The sequence below is a fragment of the Copadichromis virginalis genome, linkage group LG8 (genome assembly GCF_057382275.1).
Source record: "Copadichromis virginalis isolate Kocher_CV1m ecotype Utaka linkage group LG8, C_Virginalis_male_GT1.1, whole genome shotgun sequence".
Lineage (NCBI taxonomy): Eukaryota > Metazoa > Chordata > Actinopteri > Cichliformes > Cichlidae > Copadichromis > Copadichromis virginalis.
This window is the reverse complement of record NC_140625.1, coordinates 12,992,169-13,009,810: the sequence shown is the minus strand read 5'-3', so window position 1 is coordinate 13,009,810 and position 17,642 is coordinate 12,992,169. Positions and strand designations below refer to the sequence as shown.

The 17,642-nt window shown below is 40.3% G+C and overlaps 1 protein-coding gene across 2 annotated transcripts; it reads left to right on the top strand.

Moving 5' to 3' along the window:
• Positions 1-2,752: 2,752 nt before the first annotated feature.
• Positions 2,753-16,684, top strand: top2a (DNA topoisomerase II alpha). Of its 2 annotated transcripts, none has more exons than XM_085465871.1 (35): positions 2,753-2,954; positions 3,647-3,793; positions 3,937-4,027; positions 4,144-4,207; positions 4,322-4,467; positions 4,669-4,766; positions 4,859-5,071; positions 5,386-5,559; positions 5,944-6,045; positions 6,158-6,295; positions 6,387-6,525; positions 6,613-6,770; positions 6,860-6,985; positions 7,699-7,809; positions 9,598-9,703; positions 9,851-9,960; positions 10,106-10,198; positions 10,277-10,391; positions 10,604-10,725; positions 11,086-11,234; positions 11,526-11,757; positions 11,836-11,970; positions 12,084-12,284; positions 12,423-12,618; positions 12,786-12,877; positions 12,965-13,120; positions 13,220-13,303; positions 13,481-13,681; positions 13,793-13,913; positions 14,386-14,544; positions 14,880-15,063; positions 15,145-15,200; positions 15,298-15,417; positions 15,548-15,786; positions 16,139-16,684. In XM_085465871.1, the coding sequence occupies exons 1-35, from the start codon at positions 2,937-2,939 to the stop codon at positions 16,286-16,288; spliced, it is 4,746 nt and encodes a 1,581-aa protein (XP_085321997.1). In that variant the 5' UTR covers positions 2,753-2,936; the 3' UTR covers positions 16,289-16,684. The 2 variants fall into 2 exon arrangements, with proteins under 2 accessions (XP_085321997.1, XP_085321996.1); XM_085465870.1 differs by having other exon boundaries at positions 2,754-2,954; positions 14,383-14,544.
• Positions 16,685-17,642: the final 958 nt, after the last annotated feature.

Genomic DNA, 17,642 nt, shown 5'->3' with positions numbered 1-17,642 from the left:
TTGTGGTCTATGATAGATGCAAAGCCAAAATAAAGAAAATTATCTTTTTTTTTCCACTCTTGGCTGTCACATCTTTCACAAATCCCAAAACGCTCTCCTGGACAAGCTCTGACAAGCTTGTCAAGTGCTCAGTTGGAGCAGCTCTTTACCTGTCACACTAATATCCGTAAAGGAGCCCTTTCCTTGTAAGACACTGTTCATCAAGCCACATCAAGCATCTCCTTCAGACAGCTATCAACACATCTGTGACACTCCAAGTTTCGTTTTCTCCCACCGTCCCCAGCAGTCAAGCTTCAGAAAACACAGAGCCATCAATAAATAAACAGGAAGGCAGGTGGTAGCTACTGAGAGTGTCCATCTACTTTGCAGGGTGACTATTTTTGGATGCTAAGTACTTAGCATTCCTGTTTCAAACTGCCCACTTCTGCTAGATAAGAGAAAGTCTGTGTGAGACTTACACAGTGTTTAAAAAAATCATTTGCCCTCATTAAAAGTAAAAAATGCAACAGAAATATATAAAATCAAAGGTTTATGTATTCTATTAATCATTAAAGAAAATTTTCTTTATATTAGATAGATAGATAGATAGATAGATAGATAGATGAAATAGTCCAGATATATAATATCTGGAATGTAAGAAATAATAATTTTTGCATGTTGTTTTGTATGCATTGAACAAATGTGATATGTTGATCTGATCAAAATTCTGCACCCTTATTGTAAAGGTACTGCATAAACTGTCTGTTTTCTTTTTTTAAAAACAGTCTTTTTTTAAAGCTAGCATGTCCAACCCTGTGTTCATTGAAAGTGTGAGGGCAGCAGGCACATTCTTTTAGATTTCTTAAAGGAGATAACTCAGTCTTTTTGGCTGAAAATACCAAGCAAAAAAATATCAGATAAACTGCGCAAAAAGTGCTCGCTCCTTCATTCATGTGCGCAGCTGTGGGTGTATTAGTGTACTTGCAATCCACTACATCGACCGGACTGAGGCAGCTCTACTCAAGCTCCTCCGCCTTATTATTACCATGCTAAGGTCAGATGAGTGGGCAACATAGCAGAGGAAGACAGATAAGAATGGTAGAACGGTAGGATAAATCAGGTTACTGCATTTCCATTGACTGATAACCACAAGACAAGAAATATGAAGAGAGATGGTTGCTTAGAGCTGAATAAAATTGTGCTACTGAAGTAATGCTTTCTTAGCATCACATATGAATCTTTTTATCCCAGTAAAATAGAGGATTGGGGAAAAAGTGAAGGTCTAGCTGATAAATGACTAAAAAACACAGTTTAGGGGTATCGTGCAGCTACATGGGAAGAGTCCAGGACAGGAAGGAACAATATAAAAGAAGAAATCTGATATTGAACACTAGACAGATTTTAAGCAGTTCCTGTATTTTATGCAGGTAAAAGAGAGACAAAGGAAAGAAAGTGGCAGAGGTGGTGATAAATCAAGTGAAAGATCCAGTACACTCTAGTGTAAAAAGAAAAAAGAAGTGAGCACCATGGTCCCAGAAAAACAGAACACTTTTCTTGCAAGGCAAGTTTTGTACATTTAAAAGGCCACTCATGCTTTATATCCCAAGTGACCAAAAAGTGTCAAAAATCATAACACCAGACAACAAAATCCATTTCCTTTTTCCCTTTTTCCTCACATCATGTCCTCTTTTTCTCTACAGTTGGGGAGTTGGAGGAAGGAAAGCGACATCAATCAGGCTATGGTCCCTTTGCCAGCGTCAGTGGGGGTCTGAGCCTGCTGACCCTGGATCTCAGTATTAGTGAGCTTTTGTTGCATGAGCAAGCCAGTCTACAATCAGTCCACATCTGTAATGCATTTGAAAATCTTTCTTTTAGTTGAACTGGTGTGAATGTTTATCTGAAACAGCATTTTATTTCCTATGTGAGGTGAATCTCTTACCTGTAAAACTACTTGTCTGTTATGAATGCATGAGTTGTTGGAAATGTGATAAAATATGCATAGATGTTCAAGCTCCCCTCCTCAGATATGACTTCTGATTGGATTATGCAGCTGACTTTTTTTTCTGAGTTTCTCTGATCTCTGTAAATCCTGAAGGATTATAAACTAACATGTCAGCCTTCAAAGACTCTTGCCTCATCAGTGTCTTCTTTTACATCACGTTCAAACACTCATGTCTACTGAAAGATATTTTTTTGTAATTAATTTTAGTATATTTTTTAAAATAATTTTTTGCCATATAGAATGCGGTATTTTAGTTGATTTGTAATTTCTTTATAACTTCGTCTTAGTTTGTTCCTTTATTGTGTGTTTCTGGAAATTGTTATGATAGTTACTATTATTATTATCATTGTATTACAGTTGATAAAAAGTGAAGATTCACGTTTGAGACTGCTCAGTCCGCCTCTATTAAAAAACGAGAAACGTGAAATCATCAGAGAAAAAAAGCTTCGTTTGTACTTGTAGAACAAAAATTCAAAGAACATTGAAAACAAAACAGTAATAATAAAATATAGGTCGCATTTCTTCATTAGACACTATCAAAATAGAGCTGACAGGAATTTTTTAAAATCCAAATCAAGGAAACAGGCTATTTTGTTTCCCTCCTAACCCTTTTCCTGTCTGTTCTTGACCGTAGGTTACTTCTTTTTGAATGCTGATTGGCTGTGATACAAGAGATGGGTGGGCTCATGCCACTTTTACCGTCTACGATTGGTTATTTAACTGAAAAAGAACGGATTTGCTGCTCTCATTGGAGGAATTCGTCACGCGCTCAGTAGTATGATTGGTCAATATAGCTGGCGGGAGATGTTGCCACAAAATTTCGAATATTCATACTGGGACCTCAGCTCAGGCAGCCGTTATTATTATTGGGGGTAGCTGGGATTTATTTAGCTTGTTGCAAACCTAGAGTGTACTATATTTCAAACGAAGGGCTTTAACATTAAATACAAGAAGAATGGCTGAACCGTTGAAGGTAACGTTACTGTCGCTTTCATATTTGCTGCTAACGTGTTATTAGGCTTACGTGCTAACCTGCTACAACTGTAAGCTAAACTTCTAAGAAACAATTAAAGGCACTTGGCTAACGTCGTGAGCTGCTTAATGTAATAGTGCGCGATGTTTAGACGTAATAATGCACTACTTGCAGAGTGTCCCTTTTAGTAATTTAACAACTAGTCCTAACTCTTGGCACAGCAGCTTGTAAACATTAACTATAGCTAATGCTGTTAAGCCAGTTGAAATGGTGTTACCCCTGCATTCATTCTCCTCGCATTATTTATTGTGTTTGAAATAAAAACTGTCCTTAAATACTGAGCTAAACCCTGTCCTTGAGCCTCAAATGTAATCAGAGCCAAGCAACTTCAGGGGGGTGTTTTCTCTCCCCCCGTACATTTACATTGTTGTGTTTTTGTGCAGTAAAACATGCAAAACTGTCAGCAAGTAGCACTATAGATGATGTTGATCATTATATTAAGGTTTCCTGCAGTACAAAGATAAGTCCCATCTTCATTACGGTGCAAGGACTATAGAAGATATCAGTATATTGATATTATTTTCATTTATTTTTTGCACTGTGTGAGGTTCAGTTGCTTTCGTTATGCATGATGACAATAAAGAGTGTTGAATGATGAATCTTAAAAGATAACCTTGTGTCGTTTTCATCAGGCCTTTTTGGAGAACAAGCCGGTGGAAAAGCTGAAGAAGGATCCTAAGCGGCTGTCAGTGGAGAGAATCTATCAGAAGAAGACGCAGCTGGAGCACATTTTGCTCAGACCGGACTCCTACATAGGCTCTGTTGAGCCTGTCACTCAGGTAAGAAGTTTTAAAATTTCTTTAACAGTCATGTGTATATTTAAAGCAGTTTTTTGTTTGTTTTGTTTTTTGACTGCACAATTATGGTTCTTATTGAATGAACACATGCAAGCTCCTTGTGATTATTTAACTTTTTTCATTAGCAAATGTGGGTGTTTGATGAGGATGCTGGACTGAACTGCCGTGATGTGACCTTTGTGCCTGGGCTCTACAAGATTTTCGATGAGATCCTTGGTAAGTAAAAAGCTCTTGCAATTATAGATGTCCATGACAAACCTTTATTAAACAGTGTTTTAGCTCCAGTAAAATGTACCGGTAGTAAAAATAGATTTTACTTTCTCTTCCCATAGTAAATGCAGCTGATAACAAGCAGAGAGATAAGGGCATGTCCTGCATCAAGATCAACATTGATCCGTGAGTTGTGTATAATGGTGCACTACCAAGTTTAAGATATTAAAATACAAAGTAACTCTACTACAGCTACCAGCTGACAAATCAAGCGCTTGTGTATATTTTTGTTCCTTTTAGTGAAAACAACACCATCAGTGTATGGAATAATGGGAAGGGTATTCCTGTGGTGGAGCACAAAGTGGAGAAAGTCTATGTACCTGCTCTTATCTTTGGACAGCTCCTCACTTCAAGTAACTATGATGATGACGAGAAGAAAGTCACTGGTAAGATTGATACATTTGAGTGCTTTATATAATACTGCTTGTTTTCTGTCATTCTTAATGAGAAAATATTCTGTATAATTACAAAGGCTCCCTTCAACATCATTATGTCCAACACAATTAATGCTGAAATTTTAGCGTTTTATTAGGAAAAAAGCCTAATTTAATGTTCAATCTGTTCCTAACTCTATAAATGTTCTTCAGGTGGACGAAATGGATACGGTGCCAAGCTTTGCAACATCTTCAGTACAAAGTTCACTGTCGAGACTGCTTGTAAACAGTCGAAGAAGTGCTTCAAGCAGGTATGAAGGAAGATCGACCTCATTTCCCACTTTCATTTTTATGTCTTGATTGGGGAGAATGTCATTTTCTGTTATGCCCATGTCTTCCATAGACTTGGTATGACAACATGGGCAAAGCAGGGGAGGCTAGCATCAAACCGTTTGATGGAGAGGAATACACTTGCATCACCTTCAGACCAGATCTGGCCAAGTTTAAGATGAGCATCCTTGACAAAGACACAGTGGCTCTGATGACCAGGAGAGCCTATGATATTGCTGGATCCGCTAAGGGTGTCCGGGTGTTCTTCAATAGCAAGAAGCTACCAGTAAGTTACTGTGATCTTTAACTTTTTTCCGTTAACTCTTAATGTTTTGGGAAGTAATTTTATTAAGCTTTTTAATATATTATGTGTATTTTAAATGTTGACTGAAGACTTCATTCACAAAGTTAAACCTAAAATCCAAAACTTTTTGTGGACTTGTAAAAAGTAGTCACTTACCTGACTTAAAATTATTTCTACTAACTTCATTTAATGAAATATTTGATGTCAGCAAGACAAATCTTACATGTTACGTCCTAATTTGTTCAGGCTAAAATGCATTGAAAACTGATATAAACTGTATGAACTTCACACTTAAGGTTACAGGTTTCCGTAGCTATGTGGACATGTATGTGAAAGACAAGGTGGATGAACTGGGTGGTCCTCTTACTGTCATCCATGAGACTGTCAACGAGCGCTGGGAGGTCTGCCTCACCATGAGCGAGAAAGGTTTCCAGCAAGTCAGCTTTGTCAACAGCATTGCCACAACAAAGGTAATAACTCAGTGCATTGGATTTGATCTAATGCATATATTGTGTCTATGTGTAGGCTGTTGTTAAATCAGTAATTTAAATGATTAAGTTTGTTGGAAAGCTGTCTAAATTTACATCTTTGAGCAGCTCTGAAATAGTTTAAGAATGATTGAACTAGACTGAGCTCTCTTGGCAGCCAAGCAGAATGTAACTGTAACTTCGGTCGTTGCTGTGCTTTTTGGAAGTCGAATTTCCCAGAGGAACCCACCCGAGGGATTAATAAAGTTCTATCTTATCTTATCTTATCTTAAATCCGGCTGCTCTCCAGCCACTTTGTGTCACTATGATTAAGACCTACGGTGTTTATTCTCTAAATGGATCTTGTTTTTGTCCTCTGGACTTTAGGGAGGCAGGCACATTGATTATGTGGCTGACCAGGTAGTTAGCAAGCTCATTGAAGTGGTGAAGAAGAAGAACAAAGCTGGGGTGACAGTCAAGCCTTTCCAGGTATTCATTTTATTTATTTTTTTAATGAAAATGAATATGTAAGTGTATTCCGTAAAAATGTTTGTTAACAAAATGCACAACTGAGTGCGCTTCACGTTTTTTTTCCATTTAGGTGAAGAACCATATGTGGCTGTTTGTCAACTGCCTGATTGAAAACCCCACCTTTGACTCTCAGACCAAAGAGAATATGACTCTGCAGCAGAAGAGCTTTGGCTCCAAGTGTCCCCTGAGTGACAAGTTCATTAAACAGGTGCTGATGAAAAGCCACCAGCAGTGTATTTCTCACAAGTTTAATCATTCATCGATTTCACTAACTGGTGTCCATCCTTTGTTGCACTTAGGCCACATCTTGTGGGATTGTGGAAAGTATCATGAACTGGGTGAAGTTCAAGGCTCAGTCCCAGCTCAACAAGAAGTGCTCGGCTGTTAAACACACAAAAATCAAAGGTGTGCCAAAACTGGATGATGCCAACGATGCAGGTAATGTGCGCCGCAGTCGGTACAGTCCAGCATCCCGAGAATGGAGATGACCTGCAGTCCTACTGTACTCACTATATTTTCTCACAGGTGGGAAGAACTCCATTGGCTGCACGCTGATTCTTACAGAGGGAGACTCAGCCAAGACACTTGCTGTGTCTGGGCTGGGAGTGGTCGGAAGGGACCGCTATGGCGTCTTCCCTCTCAGAGGAAAAATGCTCAATGTCCGGGAGGCTTCACATAAACAGGTTAGGCTAGCAAAAATAATGATTGCTTGAATCATCTATTTATTTAACAGCTGTAAGTAAAACTTGTTTGATTTTTTTTTTCTAATCAGATTATGGAAAACGCAGAAATCAACAACATCATCAAAATCATCGGTCTTCAGTACAAAAAGAACTACAGTGACCCAGAATCCCTCAAGAGTCTGCGCTACGGCAAGATCATGATCATGACCGATCAGGTGTTTTGGCTGATCTTTATTTTCACTCCTTTCCTATCTTCCCGTGTCTTATTTGTGTTGATAATATTCAGGATGTTCATGTTTCTGTGCCTACATATATGTAAGAATAGGTCTTTGTGACCATAATGGTTTTCTGTCCATACTGGCCCTGAAGCCTTTCATAAGGTGCTGCAGGAACAAATGGTGGTTAGAGCAGGTACAAATCCAGTGTAATGTTAACTGTGAGCCCAGTTTTAAGAGGAAACATGCACTTAACCTGAGGAAGGTATCCTTCCCCTACAGCTGTGAAGAGAGCTACTAAGTAATTTTCACTGAGCATGACTTTGAAAGCTATGACTCAATTTAGATTTGTGGGGCAGCTGAAGCTTCATATGAGCCTCAGATGGATGTTTGAGTGAATTTTTAGTTTTTCTTCATCGAGCAAGGCTTATGAATTTTGTTCATCATTTGCCAACACTGACTTTCAGATGGAAAAACAGGATCATCACTACGATTTCTAGTAACAATCCATATGTCCTCTCACATATATGGGGAAATAGAATCTGAATTGGTGGATGGATGCATGTTAAAGACGGACTTCAAAATCCCAGCCCACTATTAAAAACTATTTTAGCGCTACTAATGTTGTCACAGAGCACTTTACTAACCTTTTTTGTCATCACTCGCACACAATTACTTTGTTGCAATATATCTGACCTGTGTTATTGTCACAGGATCAAGACGGCTCCCACATTAAGGGCTTGTTGATCAACTTCATCCACCACAACTGGCCTTCGCTGCTGCGTCACAACTTCCTGGAAGAGTTCATCACTCCCATCATCAAGGTATGTAGATGCTCTAAAAAGCCCTTTGCAGACTTGCCATGTGCAATATTGTTGGCTTCATCTGGCAGTTTACATGATGTGTTCTTTCATTCAGACATGGATCGCTTACAACTTCATACCTACAATAGCAATAGAGAGAGTTGTGATGTGCCATGTTTTGTTGTTACAACACAACCGAGTAGGGATGGGTATTGTTTAGGTTTTATCCGATACCAGTACCAAACCGGTACATTTGAAATGGTGCTCGAACCGGCGCTTAAAGAATGGAGAACACAAAATTGGTCCAAAAACCTCATTTTCAGCTGTTTTTTTTTTTTTTGTAAAAAGATAACAATGTTAGCCTTTTCTGCAGCTATAGGGGATTTATGGCATCACTCTTGGCTGGAAGCAGTGCTTAAACAATGGAAAAAAACAAACTTTGTCCAAAAACCTCTCATGTTTAGCTGTTTTCCACTTTTTCTTTGGTCATTTTAGCCTTTTTGGCCAGGGTGAAGGGAGTATCTGCCATCAAACAAGAAGACAGCCGCATGTAACTACGACGGTGTTTGCTAGTTCACCTTACATGCATTAATGTAATAACGCGGTTAGCCTACTCAATGTAAATTACACACTAACAACATTAAGCTACTCACGCAGAGAAGAACAGCTGCTGCTGCATCATCCTCATCATTTCTGCTACACTGGCAGGGCTAGGGGCCAGGACTCTCCTCTTCGGGTTTTTGGGGGATGTTGCATAACAGGCAACCCACCCGCAGTAGATGTGCTCGGTGTGTCTGCGCTATCAAATACGGCGCAGTTCTCGGCTTTTAACAAAATGCTGTACGTCGCCAGGTGTTTCATCAGATTCGAGGTGTTACCTCCTTTGCACAGTATCACCTTAAAGCACTTGTTGCAGGCTGCTGAGTTTGCATCTTTTGCTGTGAAGTACAGCCAGACTTTGACTGCTTCGCTTTGGGCATTTTTAATCTGTAGCTCTGCTCTAAAAGAACGTACGTACCTGGGCCCGACTACTAAGCTTGCAAAGGTAAAATGATTGGCTGGAATCCAAAGTGTATGACATCTCAGGGGGAAAAAAAAAAGCTCCGAAATAAAGCAATGAAATGTGCGCTGCTTTTCGGTCTGGTTACTACCGTTAGGGTACCCATCCCTACAACCAAGTAATATGAGTTTGTTCTTCTAAGACAGGGGTGGGCAATTCCAGGCCCCGAGGGCCAGTGTCCTGCAGGTTTTAGATCTCACCTTGGGTCAACACACCTGAATCATATGATTAGTTTGTTACCAGGCCTCTGGAGAACTTCAGGACATGTTGAGGAGCTAATTTAGCCATTTAAATCAGCTGTGTTGGTTCAAGGATACATCTAAAACCTGGAGGGACACCGGCCCTGGAGGCCTGGAATTGCCCACCCCTGTTCTAAGATCTTATTGTTCTTATGAGCATTCTTCACAACATGCACACATTTGTTTTGTTTTTCTTCCCTCAAAGACACCTGAGAGATGCACAGTTGAGCTATGGCATGTGCTTATTTGTTAATGTGACTGAGTTTTTAACCATGTTGGAAATTTGAAACGATACTGCCATCTGCTGTCAAAACCCCAGAATACTCAGAGCTTAATGGAAAGCTTGGTCCCCCCCCCCCCCCCCCCCCCCTTTTTTTTTTCTTTTTAATTCCAAGTTACTTTTAAATTAAAAATCCACATTTTTTCTAATAATGTTAAAATGTGAAAAGCTTTAAATGCCTATGCGTCAAGAACCATGGTGATGGACATCTTATTTCTGTGTCTCTTCAGGCGTCTTTCAAGAAAAATCAGCTGTCTTTCTACAGTATTCCTGAATTCAATGCATGGAAGGAGAGCCAGCAAAACCACAAATCTTGGAAAATAAAATACTACAAAGGTTTGTTACAAACCCCTGTGTGGTAGTAAAACGGACAAGTAAGCAACACATAATGCATATGGCCATTGTCATTGTTATAGTTTCTATATTGTTTTGTTGTAACTTGTACCATCTCTTTTTTTTCTTTTGTGGCTATTGCCCATCTAGGTTTGGGAACCAGCACATCGCAGGAAGCCAAGGAGTACTTCTCTGATATGCAGAGACATCGTATCCCATTCAAGTACTCAGGACCTGAAGACGATGAAGCTATCACCCTTGTAAGATGTTAGCCATCTGTGTCGATCATTCCTTGGCCAATTTATATTTGATCTGGACTTTTTAAACATCCTGTAGGCCATGACTAACAGTTGGAGCATTAGTTCTTGGGTCTGTTTTTACAATTCTTTTTTTCTCTCTGGGAAGGCCTTTAGCAAGAAGAAAGTGGAAGAGCGAAAAGAGTGGCTTACCAACTTTATGATTAACAGACGCCAGCGCAGAGAGCACAACCTGCCTGAGGTAATGTCTGTGCAACTGGTGAACTCAATATCTTGTTTCTGTTCTGTTAAGTTTGACTGTTTTACTGTCTCTTTGCAGGAGTACCTGTACGGTCAGTCAACCAAGTCCCTGTCGTACAACGACTTCGTCAACAAGGAGCTGGTACTTTTCTCCAACTCTGATAACGAGAGGTCCATTCCCTGCCTGGTGGATGGTACGTGAAATAATGATAATTAAGAAAAAAGGAAAGATTTAAAGCCATTAACTAATTATGGAGAAATAGAAAGCTGAGAGTTGTCCAGATCCAGTTTAAAATTTAAGTCATTTGAGCATGTGTTCAGGGAAGGGTTTGCTGAGTCTTCTTGACAGGTGTAAAAGGTTGTGAACCGCTGGTCTAATGTCTGGATGCATTTGTGTTTACATCAGGACTGAAACCAGGTCAGAGGAAGGTGTTGTACTGTTGTTTCAAGAGGAACGACAAGCGAGAGGTGAAGGTGGCACAGCTGGCAGGCTCAGTGGCTGAGATGTCGGCCTATCACCATGGAGAGGTGAGGTGGCTTTAATGTGTGGGTTTTGTCAGTGTGTTTCTAATTTAGATTCTTGGTTTGACTTTTTAGTTTAACTGTATCATTTTTATGTTCAGAAAAATGTTCACTTCTTTTTAAATAGGCTTTGCTTTTGAATACTGTATGTTATTAGCCATCAAATTCTTATAACTAAGGGTAGCTGTCAATTTTGCCAGAACTTGAATTGTTACACATGGAGAAGGTTCCGGTTAAATTAAGTTTATTTAAAGGAAAGTAGAAGCAGTGATCTTTCATAGAAAGATTTAAAAAAACAATGCAAGTCATTCTGGCTGTACATAGCTGTTTCTGTTGTATTTACTCTAAACTCTTTCTTGTTTTCAGGTCTCTCTGATGATGACCATCATTGGTTTAGCCCAGAACTTTGTGGGAAGCAACAACATGAATCTCTTGCAGCCTCTGGGACAGTTTGGAACCAGATTGCACGGTGGCAAGGACTCTGCCAGCCCTCGATACATCTTCACTATGCTCAGGTACGCAGGATTTCTCATAGATTTAATAACGAAGTGCTTATGTAGGGAGCCAGCAACCGAAAAGAGGCTACTATTGGTCAGTGTTAAGAAGGCTTATTGTAGTTAAACCGCTGTCACTTCTTGCACTGCTACATCATGCATTGTGGATGAATGAGTTGTATGTAAGTGTGTAGAACTATCAGCCCATGTTCTGCACTTTTTTTCATGAATCTAACAAAATGGGGACAGTTTTTTACATGGATTAGTTACTGAGTCACTAACGAAAATTCTCCCACCAATCTTTACTTCTAGCCCCCTCGCCCGCCTTGTTTTCCCAGCAGTGGATGACAACCTGCTCAAGTATAACTATGATGACAACCAGCGCGTAGAGCCTGAATGGTACATTCCCATCATCCCCACTGTGCTTGTGAACGGAGCCGAAGGCATCGGCACAGGTTGGGCCAGCAAGATTCCAAACTACGACATTCGTGAGATCATCAGCAACATCAACCGTATGCTCGACGGCGAGGAACCTCTGCCCATGGTCAGGATGGTTTCCTGAGATCTGCCATGTTGGGTGATTTGCTGTGCAAAAACTAAGTGCTTGTTTTTCCTCCTACAGCTTCCAAATTATAAAGACTTCAGAGGCACAATTGAGCAGGTGATGGATAACCAGTACTTGAATAGTGGAGAGATCTCCATCCTTGATTCGACCACTATTGAAATCTCTGAATTGCCTGTAAAAACATGGACACAGGTTGGTCAATTAAGTCATTTCCAGAACATTTTGCCATATGTACGCATAGTGTTTATTAGATTGACTCAAATAAATACCCTCTTGCTGAACTCTTCATGTACTTTCTCGTCTAGGCTTACAAGGAGAATGTGCTGGAGCCGATGCTGAATGGCACAGAGAAGGTTCCTCCTCTCATCACAGACTACAAGGACTACCACACTGACACCACGGTGCGCTTTGTGGTCAAGATGACAGAAGAGAAGCTGAGGGAGGCTGAGGCTGCTGGCCTCCATAAAGTCTTCAAGCTGCAGAGCCCCCTCACCTGCAACTCGATGGTAATGATTGCCACTTATTTGCACACATTCACAGCAGGATGAATAAAGTCGTCTATTGCTTTCCTGTGAAATTTCAAACATTTATCCACATATTTCCAAACCCTGTGAAGCATCAGCATTTTTCCCTTTGTTTTCCAGGTTCTGTTTGACCACGTGGGTAGCCTGAAAAAGTATGAGTCTGTGCAGGATATCATCAGAGATTTCTTTGAGTTGAGGATGAAGTACTACGTGCTGAGAAAGGACTGGTTGGCAGGCATGCTGGGAGCAGAGAGCGCCAAGCTCAGCAACCAGGCTCGCTTCATCCTGGAGAAAATTCAGGGGACCTTGGTCATTGGTAAGTGCAAAGTTTCAAATAGATTCTGTGTTGTTGTTTGTTTGTTTGTTTGTTTTCAAGCACATTTTTCAATAACAGTGGAAAATCCTGTATATCTTCTGATATAGTTATTCATAGTTAGTTTGGTTGTTCCTTGATTAGTATTAATGCTGTCCGTGTGTGTGCAGAGAACAAGCCAAAGAAGGAGCTGATCCGCATGCTCCAACAGATGGGCTACGACTCCGACCCAGTCAAGACTTGGAAACAGGCTCAGGAGAAGGTGGGACACTCTGATTCCGACAGTTCCAACAAAGTTCAGCTACAACAGAGAGGGATGTTAAATAACCATCTGTGTGAACTCTCTTAGAATGAGGAGGAGATGGAGGAGGAGGAGGAGGAGGAGGGGGAAGGAGGAGAAAAAGACGACTCGACTGGACCGGACTACAATTATCTGCTGAGCATGCCCATGTGGTTCTTGACAAAAGAGAAAAAGGAGGAGCTGTGCAAACAGAGGGATGCTAAGGTGAGCTATGCGGCAAACTTAGTGATGCTTTAAGCTTGAAATGGTAGATTATTAGCTCCTGTGTTAAGGTCGTGTGTTTCTGTCCTAACTCTTGTACAGGTGACAGAGCTAAACACCCTAAAGAAAAAGAGTCCAGCAGACCTGTGGAGGGAGGACCTTGCTGCCTTCTCTGAGGAACTGGCGGTACTGGATCTTTTCTGTCTTCCTCTTTTCTTTTCCTTTTTCTGCTTTATATCCAATCGGTGCACTTTGTTAGTCATGTGATCAGATTGTGATAATGTTATATCTAAAGAACAACTGTGATCGGTGCTTTTGCTCCTGGTCAAACTTGTGATGTATTTTTCTTCTTCTTGTGTTTAGCGGGTTGAGGCAAAGGAAAAGGAAAATGCCACCCTTCCTGTAAAAACTGGAAAAGGCAAAGCAGTAAAGGTGAAAAAGGAGACTTTGCCCACTCCACAGGGCCGCCGCGTCATTCCACGTGTCACCAGCACCATGAAGGCTGAAGCTAACAGGAAGGCTGATCTGAAGAAAGGAGAGGGCAAGAGAGGAAAGAAAATCAAGGTATGTTTTCATATGTGATTGTGCATATAAACTGTTTTTTACATTAACACATTCAGAACAACAAATTGCCCAAAAGTAACATTTTTCTTGACCTCATTTCTGTCTCTGAAGAGTGAAGATGTTGTGATGAAGATGGAGTTTGGAGAGGATGCAGAAAATACAGAGCCGGTTGAGGAAACGGGCTTAGCTGCACGGCTGAGCAAGAAAACCAAGACCCAAGCAGCAGAAAAAGGTAGAAATGACTGTTCAGGATATCGCCTGGAAATCATTTCAACTATGATCACACACCTCTGCTTACTGGTGTAACCACGAAGCTCTTTAGTGAGATCTAGTGGCAAACCTGTAACAATACACATTTTGCAGACTTGACCTCCACAATCCTCGCTGGAGCAAAATCAAAATTAGCCTCAAGTTTTGAAAATTTCCGGCTCTCAACTAAATGATATTGTACTCCGCCAACATGGATACAAACTCCATTTTTGGGGAATTAAAGTTTAGATTATGTTTTCAACAACCTAATCCAAACTATGCAGACGTTCCTTCATGCACACAAAACTGGATTGTGTAAAATTTGGTGCTTGCTATAACATTCACTCAAAAATGTTGATAATCATAAGCAAGTTGCTATAATAAATATCAGTTTGCACTTAAATTTTACATTGTTGTTTAAGTTCATAAAGAAGTGCATTTCTCGTGTGCAGCAGCATCAAAGACGGGCAAGCAGACCACTCTTCAGTTCAAGCCTGTTACCAAGAAGCCCAAGAAAAACGCGTGGTCAGATGAGGATGTCGGCCTGTCGGACAGTGAAGTAGAGGCAGAGGAAGCGGCTGCCCCCAGAGAGCGCGTAGAACGGAAAACCAAAGGTGAATCTGCTTGATGGCCCACACTGCTTCCTCTGCTGATGGATAACTCTTTAAGTGGTGTGATTTCCTATTTATTTATGTTATGTTTGTCACACCTAAGTGTTTTAGATAATTAAAAAATGTAAATATTAGACCAAGATAATAGAGTAAACATAAAATGCTTTTTCTAAATGAAGGTGTTTATTATTAAGATTATTAACTTATCTGGAAATGAGCCAAATTGAAGGGTTTTTGAGCAGCATTTTAACACCTCAGCTTCTCATGCTTGTTTTCTTTGACAAAGCGCAGCATTACTAAAGCTGCCTTTTCATTTTGTTCTTTTTTTACTGTTTAAGCTGCGGTGAAGTACAGCATGTCTGACAGTGAAGATGATTTTGATGACTGGGGGAAGAAGGACGCTCCAAAAAGGAAGGCTTTAATAAGTGACGATGATGATGCAAGCTTCGCCCCAGATCCCAGCACTGTGTCAGACAATGATGTGGACTCTCCAGCTCCGCCTCCCAAAGCTCCAGAACCCACGTGAGTATAAGAAAAACCTTAAAACGTATCTTTCTTTTGTTTTAATGTACCTTAAAAACAAACCTTGTCTTTTGTCTGCAGGAAGAAGGTAGCAAAAAGCAAATCGACAGTTAAAAAAACAGACACAAAGTCGAGCTGTAAGTATTTTCATTTAGGATCATAGTTTGATGAATTTGCGAAATGTGGGGCCAAGGCTCTGAGGACTGGATATTTTGTCTCTGTGGCACTTTACAGCTCTGTCAGACGATCAGGAGCCAGCATCCAAGCCTCCAACTCAACGTAAAACCAAAGAGGCCGCACCGAAGAAGCCCGCCGCTGCCAAGAAACCAGCTGCATCCAAGAAGAAGGCTGCAGGTAACACAGATGTTTGTTTGGTCTTATAAAGGTCACAGGTAGATTTGAGCACATGATCATTATAAAACAAAGAAATCAACAAATTTATCTTTGGAATGTCGTTTTTTTTTTTTTTTTTCTTTTTCTCTAGATGTGAAGCAGCCATCTATCTTGGATGCTCTCTCTAAACCCAAACCTGCGTCCAGGGCTCCTGCTGCCAAGAATGTCCCGTCATTCGACTCTAGCGACTCAGAGATTGAAAAGAAAGCTCCCGTCACAAAACAGAAACCTGTTCTTAAACGTAAAAAGAACCTCAGTGATGACTCTGACAGCAGCTCCTCAGATGACCTCATGTCACGACTCAAATCCAAGACGACTGCTGGCACCAAGGTCAGTTTTTATACTGAACACTCGTTTTCTATTTATGTGTTACGTCATAAGATGTGATTCAAGTATTTCAGAAGTTGGCATATTCCTGCAGTACAGTAGCCCAACCTCAGGAAGTAAAACTCTAAATATAAAATGAAATACTATAAACTCTGACCACGAAAAAGTGGCTCAACAATGAAGCTATTAAAAGAATAAAAGTAGCTTTTTAAATGGTAACATTTGAAATAAAACTACTGACTTAAGTAGAACAAATGATTCTCTGCTACACATGTTTAGATTTTAAAGGTTTCCTGTATGCATCCTGTGCTAATATAATCACTGTTAATCCTTTTAATCTCCTTTTCTGCAACAGAAGAGCAAGAAGTGGGAAGAGGATGAGAGTTTCCAGGTTTCAGACCCTGAAGAAGCCGCTCCTGTAGCTGCAGCACCACGGGATAAACGCTCACGGGCCCGGAAACCCATCACCTACAACCTGGACTCAGATTCAGATGAAGATTTTTAAATAATAGTTCTCAAATTGTTATTTCGAAAAGATGAGTCATAAATGTTGTAGTGTGCCATGCAGGTAATATTGCACTCATTTTATCTGTTGAAGTTCAGCTGCATTTACACTCACCTCATATATGGACCTTGGACCAGCAATCTGTAACCTTTAAATTTAAAAAAAGACATAAACAAAAACTCACCATTGTTTATTTCAAAAAAAAAAAAAAAAAAATCGTATTATTTCAAAGAGAAGGGGAAAAAAAGCTGGTATACAAGCCTAGTTTTAATAGTATTTGTTCTTAGCTTCTAGGCGTATTTTGTAATCCACTTGTTTGTGTTTTGTGCTGTCCTGTAAATATTTCGTTGGCTGTTCAGTTTATACCTTTAAAAAATAAAGTTTGTTTTTATTGATTGCATGGTGTGTTTGATTTGTGTCACCGGGTTGTGTTGGGGCTCCTGTTTAATGAAAAAAGCTACTTGCTTTAATTTTGTAGAAAGATTTTAATGCAATGCAGCAGTAGGAGCATCCAAATATACACTATATTGCTAAAAGTATTCACTTATCTGCCTTCAAACACATGAATTTGAGTAAACTCCCGTTCTTAATCCGTAGGGTTTAATATTGGCTCTGCAGGCCAGTCGAGTTCTTCCACATCAGACTCATGTCTTTATGGCCCTTGCTTTGTGCACTGGTGGACTCGTCCATCAGATTGCCAGACAGGAAAGTGATTCATTGCTCCAGAGAACACGTCTCCACAGCTCTAGAGTCCAGTGGTTCCATCCCAGACTTTGTATTGAGCTCAGTGATGAAAGGCTTGTATACAGCTGCTCAGCTATGAAAAGCCACCCTACGCACTGTTCTTGAGCTAATCTAAAATATTTGTAGAAGCAGTCCGCATGCCTAAGTGCATTTGGCCAGAGGGGCCGATGGCGCGATATGGCAGGCTCGCTTCTGTCAGTCTGCCCCAGGGCAGCTGTGGCTACAACTGTAGCTGCCTCCACCAGTGTGTGAACGTGAGAGTGAATGAATAGTGGTATTGTAAAGCGCTTTGGGTGCCTTGAAAAGCGCTATATAAATCCAATCCATTATTATTATTATTATTATTATTATTATTTGTTATACACATGTGGTCATGGAAGTGATTGGAGCACATGATCCAATGATTTGGATTGGTACCTGCTTACTTGGGAAAACAAACATGACGGTAGGTCATGAGTCTCTGCATAGTAGATTAACACTGTCGTCAGACTATTTTATCTTGGCATCTCTGGCATCTCTGAAATGTAGGAGTTGGGTTTCAACCTGTCCATTAGCAAAGTTCAAATGTATGAAATGGAACCTTGGATCAGTCTTGAGGTTGGTTACTGTA

What these genes read in the sequence shown, in the direction of transcription:
- top2a (XM_085465870.1), top strand. An exon ending in TGACAGTCAAGCCTTTCCAG is followed by an intron (nt 6,046 to 6,157) that starts GTATTCATTTTA and finishes TTTTCCATTTAG; the next exon opens with GTGAAGAACCATATGTGGCT. An exon ending in CATTCCCTGCCTGGTGGATG is followed by an intron (nt 10,392 to 10,603) that starts GTACGTGAAATA and finishes TGTTTACATCAG; the next exon opens with GACTGAAACCAGGTCAGAGG.